Source organism: Ornithodoros turicata, chromosome 2 (assembly GCF_037126465.1).
Source record: "Ornithodoros turicata isolate Travis chromosome 2, ASM3712646v1, whole genome shotgun sequence".
In the NCBI taxonomy this organism is placed as follows: domain Eukaryota; kingdom Metazoa; phylum Arthropoda; class Arachnida; order Ixodida; family Argasidae; genus Ornithodoros; species Ornithodoros turicata.
The window spans coordinates 30,053,445-30,067,887 of NC_088202.1; the positions used below are offsets into that span (position 1 = coordinate 30,053,445).

The 14,443-nt window shown below is 48.3% G+C and overlaps 1 protein-coding gene across 5 annotated transcripts in view; it reads right to left on the minus strand.

Moving 5' to 3' along the window:
- The window catches only part of LOC135385268 (protein sax-3-like), a 305,668-nt gene that overhangs the window by 62,072 nt on the left and 229,153 nt on the right, over positions 1–14,443 (minus strand). For all 5 annotated transcript variants that reach the window (XM_064614480.1, XM_064614482.1, XM_064614479.1 and 2 more), the window contains exon 2: positions 14,092–14,403. In XM_064614480.1, coding sequence (XP_064470550.1) covers positions 14,092–14,403 — 312 coding nt within the window. The remainder of the gene's footprint in view (positions 1–14,091; positions 14,404–14,443) is intronic.

Consider the following 14,443-nt stretch of genomic DNA (forward strand, 5'->3'; position numbering starts at 1 on the left):
AAAATCCTACATTCTGCTATTTACGTGCGCAACAACTCGTGCAGTTCATCTCGAACTAGTGACAAATCTGTCGACCGAATCTTTTCTCCTAGCACTGCGCCGCTTCGTTGCCCGAAGAGGCCTACCGAGCACGTTCTACAGTGACAACGCCCTCACCTTTAAAAGAGCTGCAAAGGACATTCAAGTAATGTGGAATATTCTCCGCACAAGCGAAACGCAGGACTTTTGCAGCAAACATCGCATAACGTGGCGGTTCATTGTGGAGCGGGCACCCTGGTGGGGGGGATGGTGGGAGCGGATGGTGCGTACAGTAAAGAGTTCACTTCGGAAAGTTCTCGGCAGGCTGAGCCTCACCTTCGAAGAGCTTATGACTGTATTGGTGGACATCGAGGCATCAATCAACTCCCGTCCTTTAACCTATATCCACGCGGATGCCAGCGAGCCTGTGGCGCTAACACCAGCGCACTTCCTTATCGGGAAAAGGCTGACAGCTTTGCCAGAGGTTGAAACAACGCCAGCAGTTTCCACTCACCACAGCATCACACGTCGGTGGAAATACAGACAACGCTTAATGAACAACTTCTGGCAGCGCTGGCAAAAGGAATACCTCCTAGAGCTGCGGTCAGCCCATTTAACGCAGGACCGGAGGTCAAAATCACTGAAAGAAGGGGACCTCGCTATCCTTCGAGAGGATAATGTGCCACGACACATGTGGAGAACGGTGCGCATTGTTGCCAGCCACCCTGGAAGGGACGGGCACGTACGGGCCTACACTGTGAAGATGCCGACAGGGACCATCACCAGGCGGCCCGCGCAGCTACTGTATCCCCTGGAGGCCTCAGAGTCGCCCACACCCTCTTAAATGAGCAATCTTTGCATGCTCATTTCGGGGGGGAAGATGTTGTAAAACTGTGTTCGGCCAAAAAACGGGTCTGCAGCTGGACGGCTGCGACACGGAGTGATAAGTGGCTGTCATGACGCACCCAGGAGAAGGGGGGCACGGAACTCCAGTTTCCCTGGAAGTAGAGGGGAAACTGTCTCCCTTTTTTTCCTGTGTCTTAACTGCGTTTCTTGTTTTTTACTTGTTCGCACTTGGAGGTCTCTGGACCCCAAGAAAAGGCATTAGTTTTTTAGTTGCAAAATAAACCTCGCTGGGCAAAGACGTCTTTGTGCTACGTGTCTTCTTATTCGGTCCCTTTTACCGGGCCAACGACAGCTTCACGGTGTCATCCATATATTGTGTAACGAGTGGGATATCGCAAGATATTATTCCACTACAGCTCTGCCTGGATAGACATGCTGATGAACCCCAAGGAACTGCAACTTTCTGATATCGCTGTTGTCCAGGCCCTACAGGGTATCTCGACTGTTGCACCAAAATAAATAATTCGCTATTTGTCAGACGTGTAATTTGCTGACGTACCGCCTATTATTGTGTGGTAGCTATAGTAAGCTTCTCGAGACCCGTCTCATCTATAGGTAATAACTGCGGTAGGTATAAGAGATGAGAGATTTGGAGCCCTTTTACTTCGGAGTACCCCCGTCAGCGACGTGTCTACGTTTGGTCGCACAGATATCTCAGCAATGATTAAAGTCGGGCTTTTTATATGTTGCCGCTGGTTTTTAACATGCCATCAGACGCGGTGAGTCTCTGCGTGCTATGAAGAGTAAGCCTGGCGCTTGATTACCAGCATTCATGACTTGTCAACTTCCTGAGTTTGATCACCTTCTAAAGTCACGTCTTCGTTCCTTGTTCAACTATGCGCGAGAAATGAATACTCCGCGATGCTTCAAAGGACTCTCACAAGGTGCTCACTAGATATCACATACGTGTTTGCGCGGGTTTAGCAGACGTCGGGCACTCAAGTGATTTGCTAAAGTAGCTGGGAGAGCACACGTAACAGTAGAGGGCAGACTATCAAAACCGCCTTCAAACTCTCGCGAAATATCTTGAGAAAGTTTACACCGATTCGCACTTAGCATCCATTAGCAGAAACTTCCAAATTCCCCGCGTTCCACCGCTCGAATTTACATTTCCACCGGCGGCCGGAGAGTCACTTACGACACCCCACAACTCCTACAAATCCACCCTAAAGTGAATGTTTAACACCCGCCCGAATCCCGCTTAAAAAGCCTCCACTTCCACACGCACACGCATGTGCCACGCTTCTCTTATGAGCTATTGCGTAGAAAAATCCCGGACGAATCACGAGATGAAAAACCACATACACCAGTACGTGCTATATCACGGATAGGACCGCATTAACACACAGCCGCGACAATATATCACCGAATGCGTAGGGTACCGGCCCGCTTGCTTCATTCGCGGTATAGAGAAGCCCCCGGCGCCTCCGCGTAGAGGGTTAACCGGGAAGCGAGGAGACGAAGAATAAAGAGGACGGCACCACCACCGGCGCAAATCCAGCCTGCATCTCAATACGCACATGGGTGATGGGAGGGCGAGATAATGCGTTGGAAGCTCGGATGAGATCGGCCATAAATCTCACGCAAGACTTAAGACGGCTGCCTCTTTAGAAGCAGTGAGAGATGTAGGAAACGTCCAGAAGACGGATTCCGCTTGCCTCAAGATTATCTTCTGGCCGAGTGTTCGCCGCGCAACGGAGACTTAGAGGTGGGATCAAGAAGTTGCCCTTGAGGGATATTGCAGAAGAGCACTCGCTCTCCGATATGTATGTGGACCAGTGAAGAACTGCTGAGCCCTAGGAAGCGATGCAAAGTTCGGAAGTGCACGGATTGTGGACAGGCGTTATGGTCGGAGAACCCTTGTGGAGATGGACGCCACCATGTGTGTCACGGAAGACGGAATAGCGGAGCCCTCCTGCTGATGAACGTATTAATGTGGTTAGGCTAAGTGTGCGTTGCGGAGGGAGTGTCCGCGAACGTGCCATAATCTCTCCTTGAGCATTAGCGGGAGTGGCAAACTACGAGCTTTATCGCCGTTCGGGTGAAACCGGACCGGTTGGTGAATGACAGGAAATGATGAAACTGAAGGATGCTAAGAGTCAGATGATGATCTTCAAAATGGACGTTGAGAAAAAAACAGTTCCGTGACGCAACAGTACAAACTTGCTTCATATAGAGCTTGGTGTTAATGGAAAGGCGGTGAAACTGTGTGGTACAGGTAGACGGAAGGCGCACGCCAAGATAGAGCCCCCTTCTTTGGATTTCGAAATAACTATACTTATGAAAGGTCACAGATAACTGGAAGAGATAAGCGTTAAAAGCGAACGTGTAGCAATTGGTCGAGCATTCCTTGCTAGGGGCAACTTTCGTATGTTACGGGACCAGTGAGACATGTTTGCGCCGTGGAGCGAGATACATAATTACAATAGGGACAAAAATAGTGCAAAGCGCGGTAGACACTACTCATTGCTTATGGTTGCTTTTGACAAACGATATGCCATATCGTCAAATATATAACGAGCATATAGGGACATGATGCCCCTCCGATAGACAGTCGCCGTACACGCCCAAGTCTGTCCCCACATAATTGTCCCAGTAACATATTGTGACACACGCGCACCAAGGAATGTTGAAGATCCCAGTTATATACTGCTCGATTAGGGGCACTCCCAAAGCGCCCTAGGCTCGACGGAGCGCTGTTGGTTTCCCAGAACCGAGATTTTAATTGCGGCCTCCTAAAATCTTAACGACCCATCCGGACCCTTGTCCGTAGCCTCTTCAACATACCTACGGCCAAGGCGGGTGAAAACGTGTCTTTAAGAGTCGTGATAGATACGCGTGTGTTTCTGCGTCAGGTTCAATTATCCGTAATGAATTGCGGCTGATCTGGGAGGGCCGATTATGACCTGCTGCCTGTTGGCTGGTGCAGAGGCATAGCGCATTGTGAGGCTGTACACCCAAACGTGTGTGATATTCTGAGTAGTGCGCATGGCGTGAACTTCCCAGGGTCATGCGGGGAGGAATGCGGCAATGGAACCCCGACTCTGTCAGGGAAGGCCCTGGTGGGGTGAGAAAGTGTCTGACCGGCAATTCGCTATGGAAATGTGAGAGAAAGCGTGGAATCGTGACGTGGCCGTTGAGACTATTTCCGGCCCATCGTTGAGCGTACAATGGGGTGCATGGAAAATGCGATTTTTAGGGTCTCTCTCACGGTGGTGCTTCCAAGGTGTTACCGCCGAGAGGATTCCTAGCTTTTCAGATAAAGATTTTATGCAGATGTATCCGAGTTCTTCGAGAGCAATACTAGGCCTCCTTATTAGGAAATAAATTGCGTGCTATCGTGCAACGTCGACATTTGGGTTGACAACACCGGATAACTGCCAACGTTGACGACGTTTGCGTTTACAATTTTGCGGGACAGTCTAGGTATTCAGATTCTGGAACTGAGCAGCATGGCCCAGATTAGTATTTTTCGTCCTGTCTTTCGTTGAATCACCAACGTATACTGAACATTACTGATCCAGTGTTGCTGATAGGTTCTTGTATTCAAACATGTTCGACTAGCACCATGCTTTTACGTGTTCTAACTCCCTTCCTATATGCATAATAACGTAGTTTATATGCAAGAAGATATAATTTGGTCTTTATGAGTGCCGTTGTCGAACTTCTACCACACAGCGGAAAAATCAACATTTATGGCAGGAACCGTAACTGGCATGAAATAGAGCGACAATTTCAATTATGGCACTGCTCGTCCTCCCATTGCACTTCGATAGCGCATATTTATTAACCCAACCAGACCTCCTGTCCGATTTTCTCGCAGCTATCCATCTATACGTCCGCTTGTCGGTAACAACCGAACTGACAGACATGTAGGCCAATATCCAGAAGCACGATGGAGAGTATTTCTACTCCCTCTCATAGTTATCTGCCTGCATAACACGCGGGTTCGTTAGGGGCACCGCGGAATACTGAAGCACGCGCTCCTCTTGACTGTAATCGATATATCAACTGCAGGCTAATGATCATTGGCAACTGGGAATGAAGACAATCACCCGTGACCCTCTTCAGCAGCGGAATGTCAAGTGTGCGCCTACCATAAAATAGGGACCTCTCTGGGAGCGGAGTTCAATCTCCCGAATATATCGAACGGTCGCGTATACGCACACGCGGAACGGAATTCGAGGATTCCGGTCGTAAAGATTTCTCTCCGGATGCTCTTTTTACCTCGAGACAATATTCTGGCAAGTGTAGCCCGCGTTCCATAATAGCTGCGATGCGATAAGCCATGTCACACGACGAGGCTTTTTAATTAAAAAGGGGTAATTCTGTCGAGAGAGAGAAATCACAGGCGCACAAAAATTTACGTATAAGAGGCTCTCGGGAGCATAACGACGTAGATAACACTTTTCTAAGCGGCCGGCAATTTCCGTCGCCAGAAAATTAGGGACGCCCCGGCATTCCAATTTTGACTCTGGCCAGCTTCGAGGTTAATCTCTTCTGCCAGCATCGCCTTCGTATTCCGTTGCTTTCTTAGATATATACGAGTGCGGGAGAAGGAGGCGTCCTCCTTATTTCCCTGCCTTGATGGGGAACAGAAGAAAAATGCTATTTCGTTTCTCTTCCAGATAGGACAGATTGGGGGATGCGCGGAGGGATATTGCGGAGGAATCCTGGAAGAAGGGACCCCCGTTGATTATTTCGGCTTCTTCTTTCTACGCCAATGGGGGTAATGAATGTCTGTGTTGAGTTTAATGAAATTGCGAAAGCCAGTGCGGGGAATAATAAGAGCACGCGAGGATTCAAAGGCGTATTATTTTCTGGTTGCTGCCGTCTTGCCTTCGGTTCTTAATGAGGAACAGCGGGGGAAAGACAACGTTATTTGTGTGTCTCCCGTCTAATACGAGGAAGGTTTATTCGCCACGAGATCATCTGTCACTGTCAAGCGCTGCTGGAAGAACGTGGATTTGTGTACCGCACGATGTCTGGAGAATAACAGACTCTTCGTGCGAGCCATGCATGCACGTGAAGAAGCACCGGTGCGATTGAATGCAGATACACTTGTGATCGTCTTCGGGGCTACTTAGCAGAGAGAGTGTCCCTGTCTGAACCGCCAGAGGCAAGGGTACAGCGTGTATTCAGCGAACAAACGTAAGACTGCGTGCTTCCAATCGAACAAGAGGACGTGGAGCAATGCTTTCCAGATGCTTAAAAGCCTATGACGGGACTGAATCAAAAGGCTCAGGTCAGGAGATCGTTCTTGTACTGGACGATTCTGTCTGATTGGTGTTGAAACAATTAAATTGAAATTAAACAATGAAACTTACCAGATGCCATTAAACTTGTTATCAAGAGTCTTAAGTATGGGTCGCATATAGTCGCCCTTCCCCTTGCTCACATCTGTAACCTATGCATATACAACAAGGCAACTTCCCAAGCAATAGCTTGCTCTCTCTTGTCTCTCTAGTGTCTGTTTTACCACACTACTCTAAGGTCGTTGAGAAGATCACTTACATACGATTATCAAATTACCTAGAGAAGTACAATCTAATTTCCCCCAGGCAGTTTGGCTTCAGATGCGACAAATCTACAAAAGTCGCACTTGTCAGACAGAAAGAGTTACATTTAAATGGTTTTGAAGCTAAAAAGTTGTACAATGACATTTCGAAGGCGTTTGACGCACTCAACCATCGCGTGTTATACTTGCTAATGGCGATTTCGGGTGATGCACTTGGGGCACTTTTTTCTGCCCCGAACCCGAGCGGTAAATTCGGGTGGTGCGGTCAGAGCAAGAGCCGCGTGTTCGGATGATGCACTACGGAGCAGATCGCTCGCCCCAAGAGCACTTTTTTTGGCTCTTGCTGCGAGAGGCCGAGCCAAAACCGGCCCTCAACGGCGAGCATGCCATATATGCGCCTCGCGAGTGTCGTCTGCTACGTATTGCTCCTGCGGCTGTCTGCCAGTCACATGACCTGTCATCTGTTTCTTTGTTGCGTTCACCATTGACGGCATGGATCTTTACAAAAGTAGTAGCGATGAAAGTCAATTGACACCGATAATGCGAATGACAAAGAGGAAGATGTGACCTGCTTCTCGCAAGCTATGCTTGTGATCAGCCGAAAGTGCGCTACGACGCCAACGACGCCGCCGGAAGTTCACCAACACGACGAACGCACAATGTGTAGCGAGCGCAGCGACCCTCGTAGAAGAGCGGTAGAGCGTCCGACAAATTCAGGTGATGACTGCCCCAGAGCGACTCCCGTGTAGAGCGTGCACTGGACCTGGGCGCTCTCGCTCGGATTACCAGGTACATCACCCGAAATCGTCATAAGCCGCATCATTACGGAATTCGCGCTGGTGTAAGTCTCTTACTTTTTCAATCGTATTTGTGTCATCGCTGCCAATTCGTCTCCCTGGATATTTACCACAGTTCAAGCGCACTTGGCATTATATCTGGGGTCCCACAAGGAAGTATTTTAGGTTCCTTGCTATTCATAATATACATCGACGACATTTGCACGCTAGATCCCGAGATTAGTCTCTATATACCGGTGATGTACCGCCGGGGTATCTTTTGCTCACACAGCCAAGAATGCAGAAAATGTCTTGTCGAACATTGCTTCCTTGGCTTTACACTACTGCCTCTCCATTAACACTGAGAAAACAGTTGCTACACTATTCACCCCTCGTGGCTCGCTAACACACCGGACCAGGGACGTTTCATTGGGAATTCCAACATAAAGCTTGCCCAGAAGATACAAATTCTGGGAGTGACATTTGATAACAAGTTACTATGGCGTGATCACACCTCTTCGGTTGTGACTTCGGTCAGTCGTGCTATTGCTGTACTGAGGAAATACAACTATGTACTTCCTACTTGGAGTAAACGTTACTTATATGAGGCGCTGATCCAGTGGCGCATCTATATATATACGTACGTATATGCGTGCATATGTACGCATATTGCTGTAGCCTCGTTTGGGGCTCTGCATCAATGAGTTCTCTACAGCAACGACATATATTGCAAAAAAGGGCAATTGGTACCATCGAGGGAGCGCCCTATGACACCACGATAGGACCTTTATTTTCCAAACATCGCATTGTGCCCATTTTTCAACAGTAGATATCCTGACCAGCTCTGTCTGCAAAAAATAATTAAAATATCCTAATGACCTGTTTCACCTCGCACAGGTAAACAAAACGTGAGCCACTACGCCCTCCGTCCCGCTGATAAGTTTTCTGAACCGTTCTCCAGGACAAACTACGAGTCAGAGATTAGTAGCAACAGTGCCACGCCTTGTGAATCATCAGCATCGTCTTGATATTGATTTGTCTATCATATCTTTTAAAGATCCCAAGCAGTCTATGTTAAAGAGTCATTTTTCGTTATTTTAACCCGCTGTTTGTTCAGTAAACCATTCCGTAGTCGTCAGCCTTGGTAAAATGTTTATAGTAATTTTTGTTGTTGTCTACTGTTGTTGTTGTTGTTGTAGCTAACCCATCCACTGTTTAATTTATTTTCCATTTATGCTTCCATATGTGCATTGAATGATGTATGACTGTAATCTAGGCTGAAAACAGCCGTTGCTTTAGTCTGTAGGGGTGACTAGGCAGTTCCTGCTTTTGACCTCGACATCCCCCATCGCGATCGCATGACGGAAATAAATTAAATGAAAAAAAAAAAAGAAAATGAAAGTGTAAGAGTGATTAAGTTCATGGTAAAGTTTACGACACGGTTGGTTGGTGGCGTTTTATTGCCGAGGGCTGTGCCTGCCGTTATGGTAACACGTTGCTCCAGGGGGGTCGTGCGTCCTGGGTCAACTTCACAGGGAACTGTAAGGGAAATGTCGGGAGACAGAGGAAACACCCAGACGGCACAGCTGGGCACATCCCGTCACGTCGTTGGAGGCATGCGGATGTGCTGCTGAGCGACAATGAGACGATGACGACGTTTGGTGGTTCACCGTCACACACTACCGGTTTCTGCCCGGAAAGGACAAACATCGTAGAAAAGTTATTCGTGAGGTCTTGGATGATACGGCACAGCAGCGCGATATGCACAGAACAGAATGCTACAGTATGTTACAACATGCTTACGGCTGTACACGTTTGAGAACTATCCTTCAGTACATTCCAATAAAAAGATCTTTGCGGGAGCATATATCGAGTCGGCCTAATATTTCTCAAGCCGCACCAAGTGCTGAAGGTTATTGGGGTGGCTGGATGTGTCCTATCAGTGTAGTGCGCTCTTTCGCAGAGTTGCACATGAAGAAAGCAACAACCTTGATCTACCTGTCCACCCCTGTGCACTCACTTCGAAATCTCTCGTCCCCGAGGAGTATGTTCATCAGTACCTACGATTACAAGACCAGTCTCGGTCAACTCTTGGTTGCAATGCAACACGATACGAAACTATACCCACGAGTGTTACGCCTTTGATGTTGCACTGCCTTCTGATACAGAAAAAAAAAAAAAAAAGAAACTAAGAAATGCTGTCACAGGATGGTAATGAGGATTAGGCAAATAAACACCCGTAGATCGGTGCCCTACACTCTTAAAAATGAACTTCACCACATAGCACGCTCCTAGCCAACCATCACCCCGAATGACAACGTTCTCGCCCCTGATTTGTTGAAAACGGGAGGAGGAGCCTATTTTGTGTCCATTATGCACGGCACAAAATAGGCTCCTCCTCCCGTTTTCAAGAAATCAGGGGCGAGAACGTTGTCATTCGGGGTGATGGTTGGCTAGGAGCGTGCTATGTGGTGAAGTTCATTTTTAAGAGTGTATGGCTCAGTCGTACTCCTACGGCCTTTGTACTGTTTACGCCTGCCTCTGATTGATGATAACATACGAAGAATCCTCATTGGGCCTAGCCTTCTTAAAAAGCTGTCCACGGCTACTCTATCATGATCTTTGCGAACACCAGCTCCCGTGGCCTACGTGATGGCTACGGTGATGGCATTCCACGCCGAGGCTGGGAGGTGACCCGGGTTCGAATCCGGGCGCCGGCTCTGCTGTCTCAGTGTTTTCCATGGGTTTTCATCAGATGTTTTAAGACAAATGTCGGCACAGTTCCCTGGGAAGTCGTCCCAGGACGCACGACCCCCTGGGATAGTCGTACATCGCCCGCCCAAGCGTGACCGACTACGGCAAGCAGCTACACCCACCGCCATCTTTGCAAATGTAGGATTTTTACCTTAAACAAGTAACTCGCAGATTCAGGCATGGAATGTGAAGAATAAGATGGCGTATACGCAGACAAGAAGGTGGATGAGATCCACGGAAACGACAGCCAGTTTGGGCAGCAAACAAAGAAAACGACGACACAGGCGAGGGTGCGTATTATGGTATCACACTCTGTTACTTTCGGGCGTTCAAGTCTAAGCGGGACTTTTTTTCTCGTGAGCGTTAAAAGGGATCTTGCTGCTACTTGTTCGTCATTTACACATGGGAGAAGTCTCCGCTCTCGCCGCATGGTGGCCCAAAGTCTGTGTGAAACTGAAGTCACGTGCTGAACAAGATGGCGGAGCACACGGTGAGCACGCGCTTCGAACCGCGAGTTGTAATTAAATTTCTTGTGAATGAACGTGTAAAATCGAGTGAAATTCACAGCAGACTTCAGGCTCCCCATACGCTCAGCCGCAGCAAAACATTTGAGTTGTGCAGACGATTTTGAGAGGGCCGTACCTCAGTGCAGGATGATCCCGGCCGCGGCGGCTCGGAGCTCAGTGCCGCTGTTCCTCTGAACATTGAACGCGTGGAGCGCCTGATCCTCGAAAACCGACGGATAACATGCCGCGAACTTGCTCAAAAGACGGATCTTTCTATGGGAACTTTGAACACTATTATTCACGAACACCTTCAGTTCCGGAAAGTTAGAGCACGCGGTGTGTCGCGGCACCTCTCTGTGTTCGACCGGCACACAAGACTGCAAATCTCCCAAGAGCTAAAGGACCGTTGAGACAATGAAGGCCAGCCATTCCTTGATCGGATCATCACATGCGATGAAACGTGGGTTCATCATTTCACACCGGAATCGAAACGCATGGAACACAGTGAAAACAGTGGAAGCATGTCAACTCGCCACCTCCCAAGAAATTCCGAAGCATTCCGTCTGCTGGAAAAATCATGGCCACGATTTTCTGGGACAGCGCCTGCGTGGTTCATGTGGATTTTCTGCCGACTGGTGTGACGATCAACAGTGCAGCCTACTACTGGCAGGTCCTCAGAGATGTGCATAACCGTGTATTCACACAAACGTGTTTTCTGACGGCGCAGCGACTGAAGGAGCGAGGGGGTAAATGATAAGGCGCTGAGGCTACGCCCTCCTGGAATGCCTACACAGATAGTTTTCCAATGTGCTGTCAGCTTAGCGGCCGGGGATGACGTTCGCGCTGCGGTTGAAGGTTGCAGCATTAATTTTATTTGCACGGTGCTTGGTGCTCAATGGACGAAAGAAGGCGAAAACCAGTGGCTTTTACTGTTCTCATTGACGATAGTGAATGTTGCCATGAAAATAAGCGGTTAACGAAGGTATGGACGAAAGAATGGGTGTTGAGGACAGAGCACGGTCTGCAAAATAGCCTTCTACGGGAGCTACGACACGAAAACCCATGTGTCTATCGGAAGGTTTTGAGAATAGATGTGGCCACTATTGAATACATTCTGGTAAGCATAGCAAAGCGCATAAGGAGAGTATAGAGACGAATATGAGTGCCAGTATACTAGCCAGTGATCGTCTTTCCATAACCCATCTCCAACAGGTTCGTTCGAATTATGTGTGCCTAAACATGCCTCTAAATGCATAAAGCGTTCGTAAATAAGACTGAGCGGGAAAGAGCGTAGGAGAGAGTGCTATGAAAGCTGTGTGTCTTAATTTTCTACCGTGACTCTGCAGCAGTCAACGGTGTTGAGTGTGATGTGAAGCAGAGACGGCTGTGGTGTAAAGGTCGCACCTTTCGAACACAGTAAAGCAGCGTCACCGCATAACACGCTCTGTGCAAACCATAGCCGCGAATGATAGGGATTGGAGGACAGTGTGGGGCGTACACCTTTTTTGTGTCATTGGTGTGTGTGGTAGTTCTTCTGCCGCACGTTCTGCTAAAGCAAGAAACCTTGTCCTCTTTCTGCAGAAGGCAGGTCTTGCTCAACGACCCATCTAACACTTTGCTCCCCCCGACGAACTCATGCACCGTCTACGCATCTCCACTGTCAGTTGTGAGCACCGTAGTCACAGTGAATTCGTAATGGGATAACTGAATTTTATTTCGTAGGTTACATACTAGATATAGGATAAAATTAAACGCTTCGTGCGGCCACGCGTCCGCTTTCGTTCGTGTCTCGTGGTTCTCTCTCTCGGGCGTCGGCCGGGGCGCCTCCGTTGTCATTCTATACCTGTATTTAGAGAAGCAGCGATGCCTGGCGATGGATTCTTACTTCGCTAACACCACCTTTCATCCTTTATCCTTCATCTGTCTTGCTTCTTTTTTTTCCCCCTATAGTCGTGACGACGGCACTTCTGTGTGGAAAACAACGGCGAGCCGATCCTGCCATTAACCCCCCCCCCCCTTTGTGTCAATTCGGATAAATGATAACTGACACAAAAAACCGTTCGCTCTCCTCTCTCTTCGAATCAGAAGCGACGACCCTATAGCTCGTGGCCATGGTTGGCACATAGCGTGCTATGCCGTGCACTCTTAAAAATGAACTTCACCGCATAGCACGGTCTTAGCCAACCATAATCTCGAATGATATCGTTATCCGCCCTGATTTGTTGAAAACGGGAGGCGTACGCCTTTTTTGTGACACTTATGCTGTTCATAATTGTCACAAAAAAGGCGTACGCCTCCCGTTCTCAACAAATCAGGTCAGATAACGATATCATTCGAGATTATGGTTGGCTAGGAGCGTGCTATGAGGTGAAGTTCGTTTTTAATAGTGTGAAGTTCGGTTTTTAGAGTGCAGAAATCGGATGGATTTTGGAATGTCTACTGCCTTCATACACTACTCATTGCAATAAAACGTTCATCGCGTATACCGGTGGCATAGCGAGAATTCACCACCATGAACCCGCACCGTTGGTAGTGCAATTAGAACGGGAAGATATCCTCTACCATTCAAACAACCCTTAGAATCTTTCCTGATCACTTTTTCTTTTTTTCTTTTTTTTTTTTGTGTGTGTGTGTGGGGGGGGGGGTGCGTTACCGTCCCATCTATACATATAAAGTTATGGAAAAACAGGAAATTTACGAATTCGCACTTTTTGCATATCGCGTTGTATAAGAAGCTCCCCCAGTGAATAATTACGAAATAATGACATTGCAAAGTGAGACGCTATAACGTAAGTACGTCAATATGTTGCATTTTTAGTACTAGCTTTATCCAGGGATAAAGCACGTTACTTTGAAGCGCTGTGGCAGTTCCCAAACTGTGTTGCTGCGATGGATGGGAAACACGTAAAAATAGTGAAACCGAAGAAAACTGGCTCCCTTTATTACAACTGTTCGTCCTCATTGATGCTTGCCAGAACACAATGTATGCACACACTGGCCTCCCGCAAACGCATACGTTGACTTCGGGGGCCGCCATTTCAGCTGTGATGACGAGGTGCAGCATGCGGTCCGATCATGTCTGCGCCGCACTGACAAGTCTTTCTACGCTGCTGGCATTGGAGCACTAGTGAAATGCTGGGAAAAGTATATCAGTGTAGCTGGGGAATACATCGAGAAATAAAACCTATTTCCCTCGTCTAAGAACGTTTTACTGTTGCGAAAGACGAAAAGTTCCGGTTTGACTTGAACACCCTCGTATTTAGACGCAGTCTGCTGAATCTGTATTATCCTTGAATCAATGCTAATGTACTTCATCGAAACATGTTGTCTGATTCTGAGCAGTGAGTGACGTAGGAAAAAGTATGTATGATTTACAAAGTGTACAAGATTTGATTTATGTGCGTGGGGAACCGCTTCCCGGGCTTGCATTTACCGGTTCTGCTGTCATACACTGTATGACATCGATATTTAAATTATGCTATTCAAATAAGAATAAGACTGACGCTTTCAAATACGCGAGGCTGTAGACGCGTGCCCCACGACACGTCAACCCCAGGACTAAGAAGTAGTGCCATCGATCCCCTAGCGAAAAATCATTCCTATTTGAACATACCTGCGACTTCAAGACTGGCGTTTCGCGACCGCGCCTCCCCGTGGCCGTTGGATGCGACGCACCAGTAAATGCCGGTGTCCTGGTCCCTCCGACCGTGCAAGACGTGCAAGAAAAAGAGCTGTCCATCGGGGAGAGGCATACGCGTGGCGCTGTTCTTCACGGGGCGTCCCTCGTGGAACCAAGTGATGCGGGGCGGAGGATCACCGTCCGCTCCGCAACTCAACGTCACCGGCTCGTGCTTGCGTACCACCACGTCTGCCGGCTGCTCCGTGATCCGCGGTGCGCGACCAGGGGCTTGCATGGAAGAAGATGCTGCAACAGAAACAAAAGAGCGAAGGGTTAGACCAAGCTA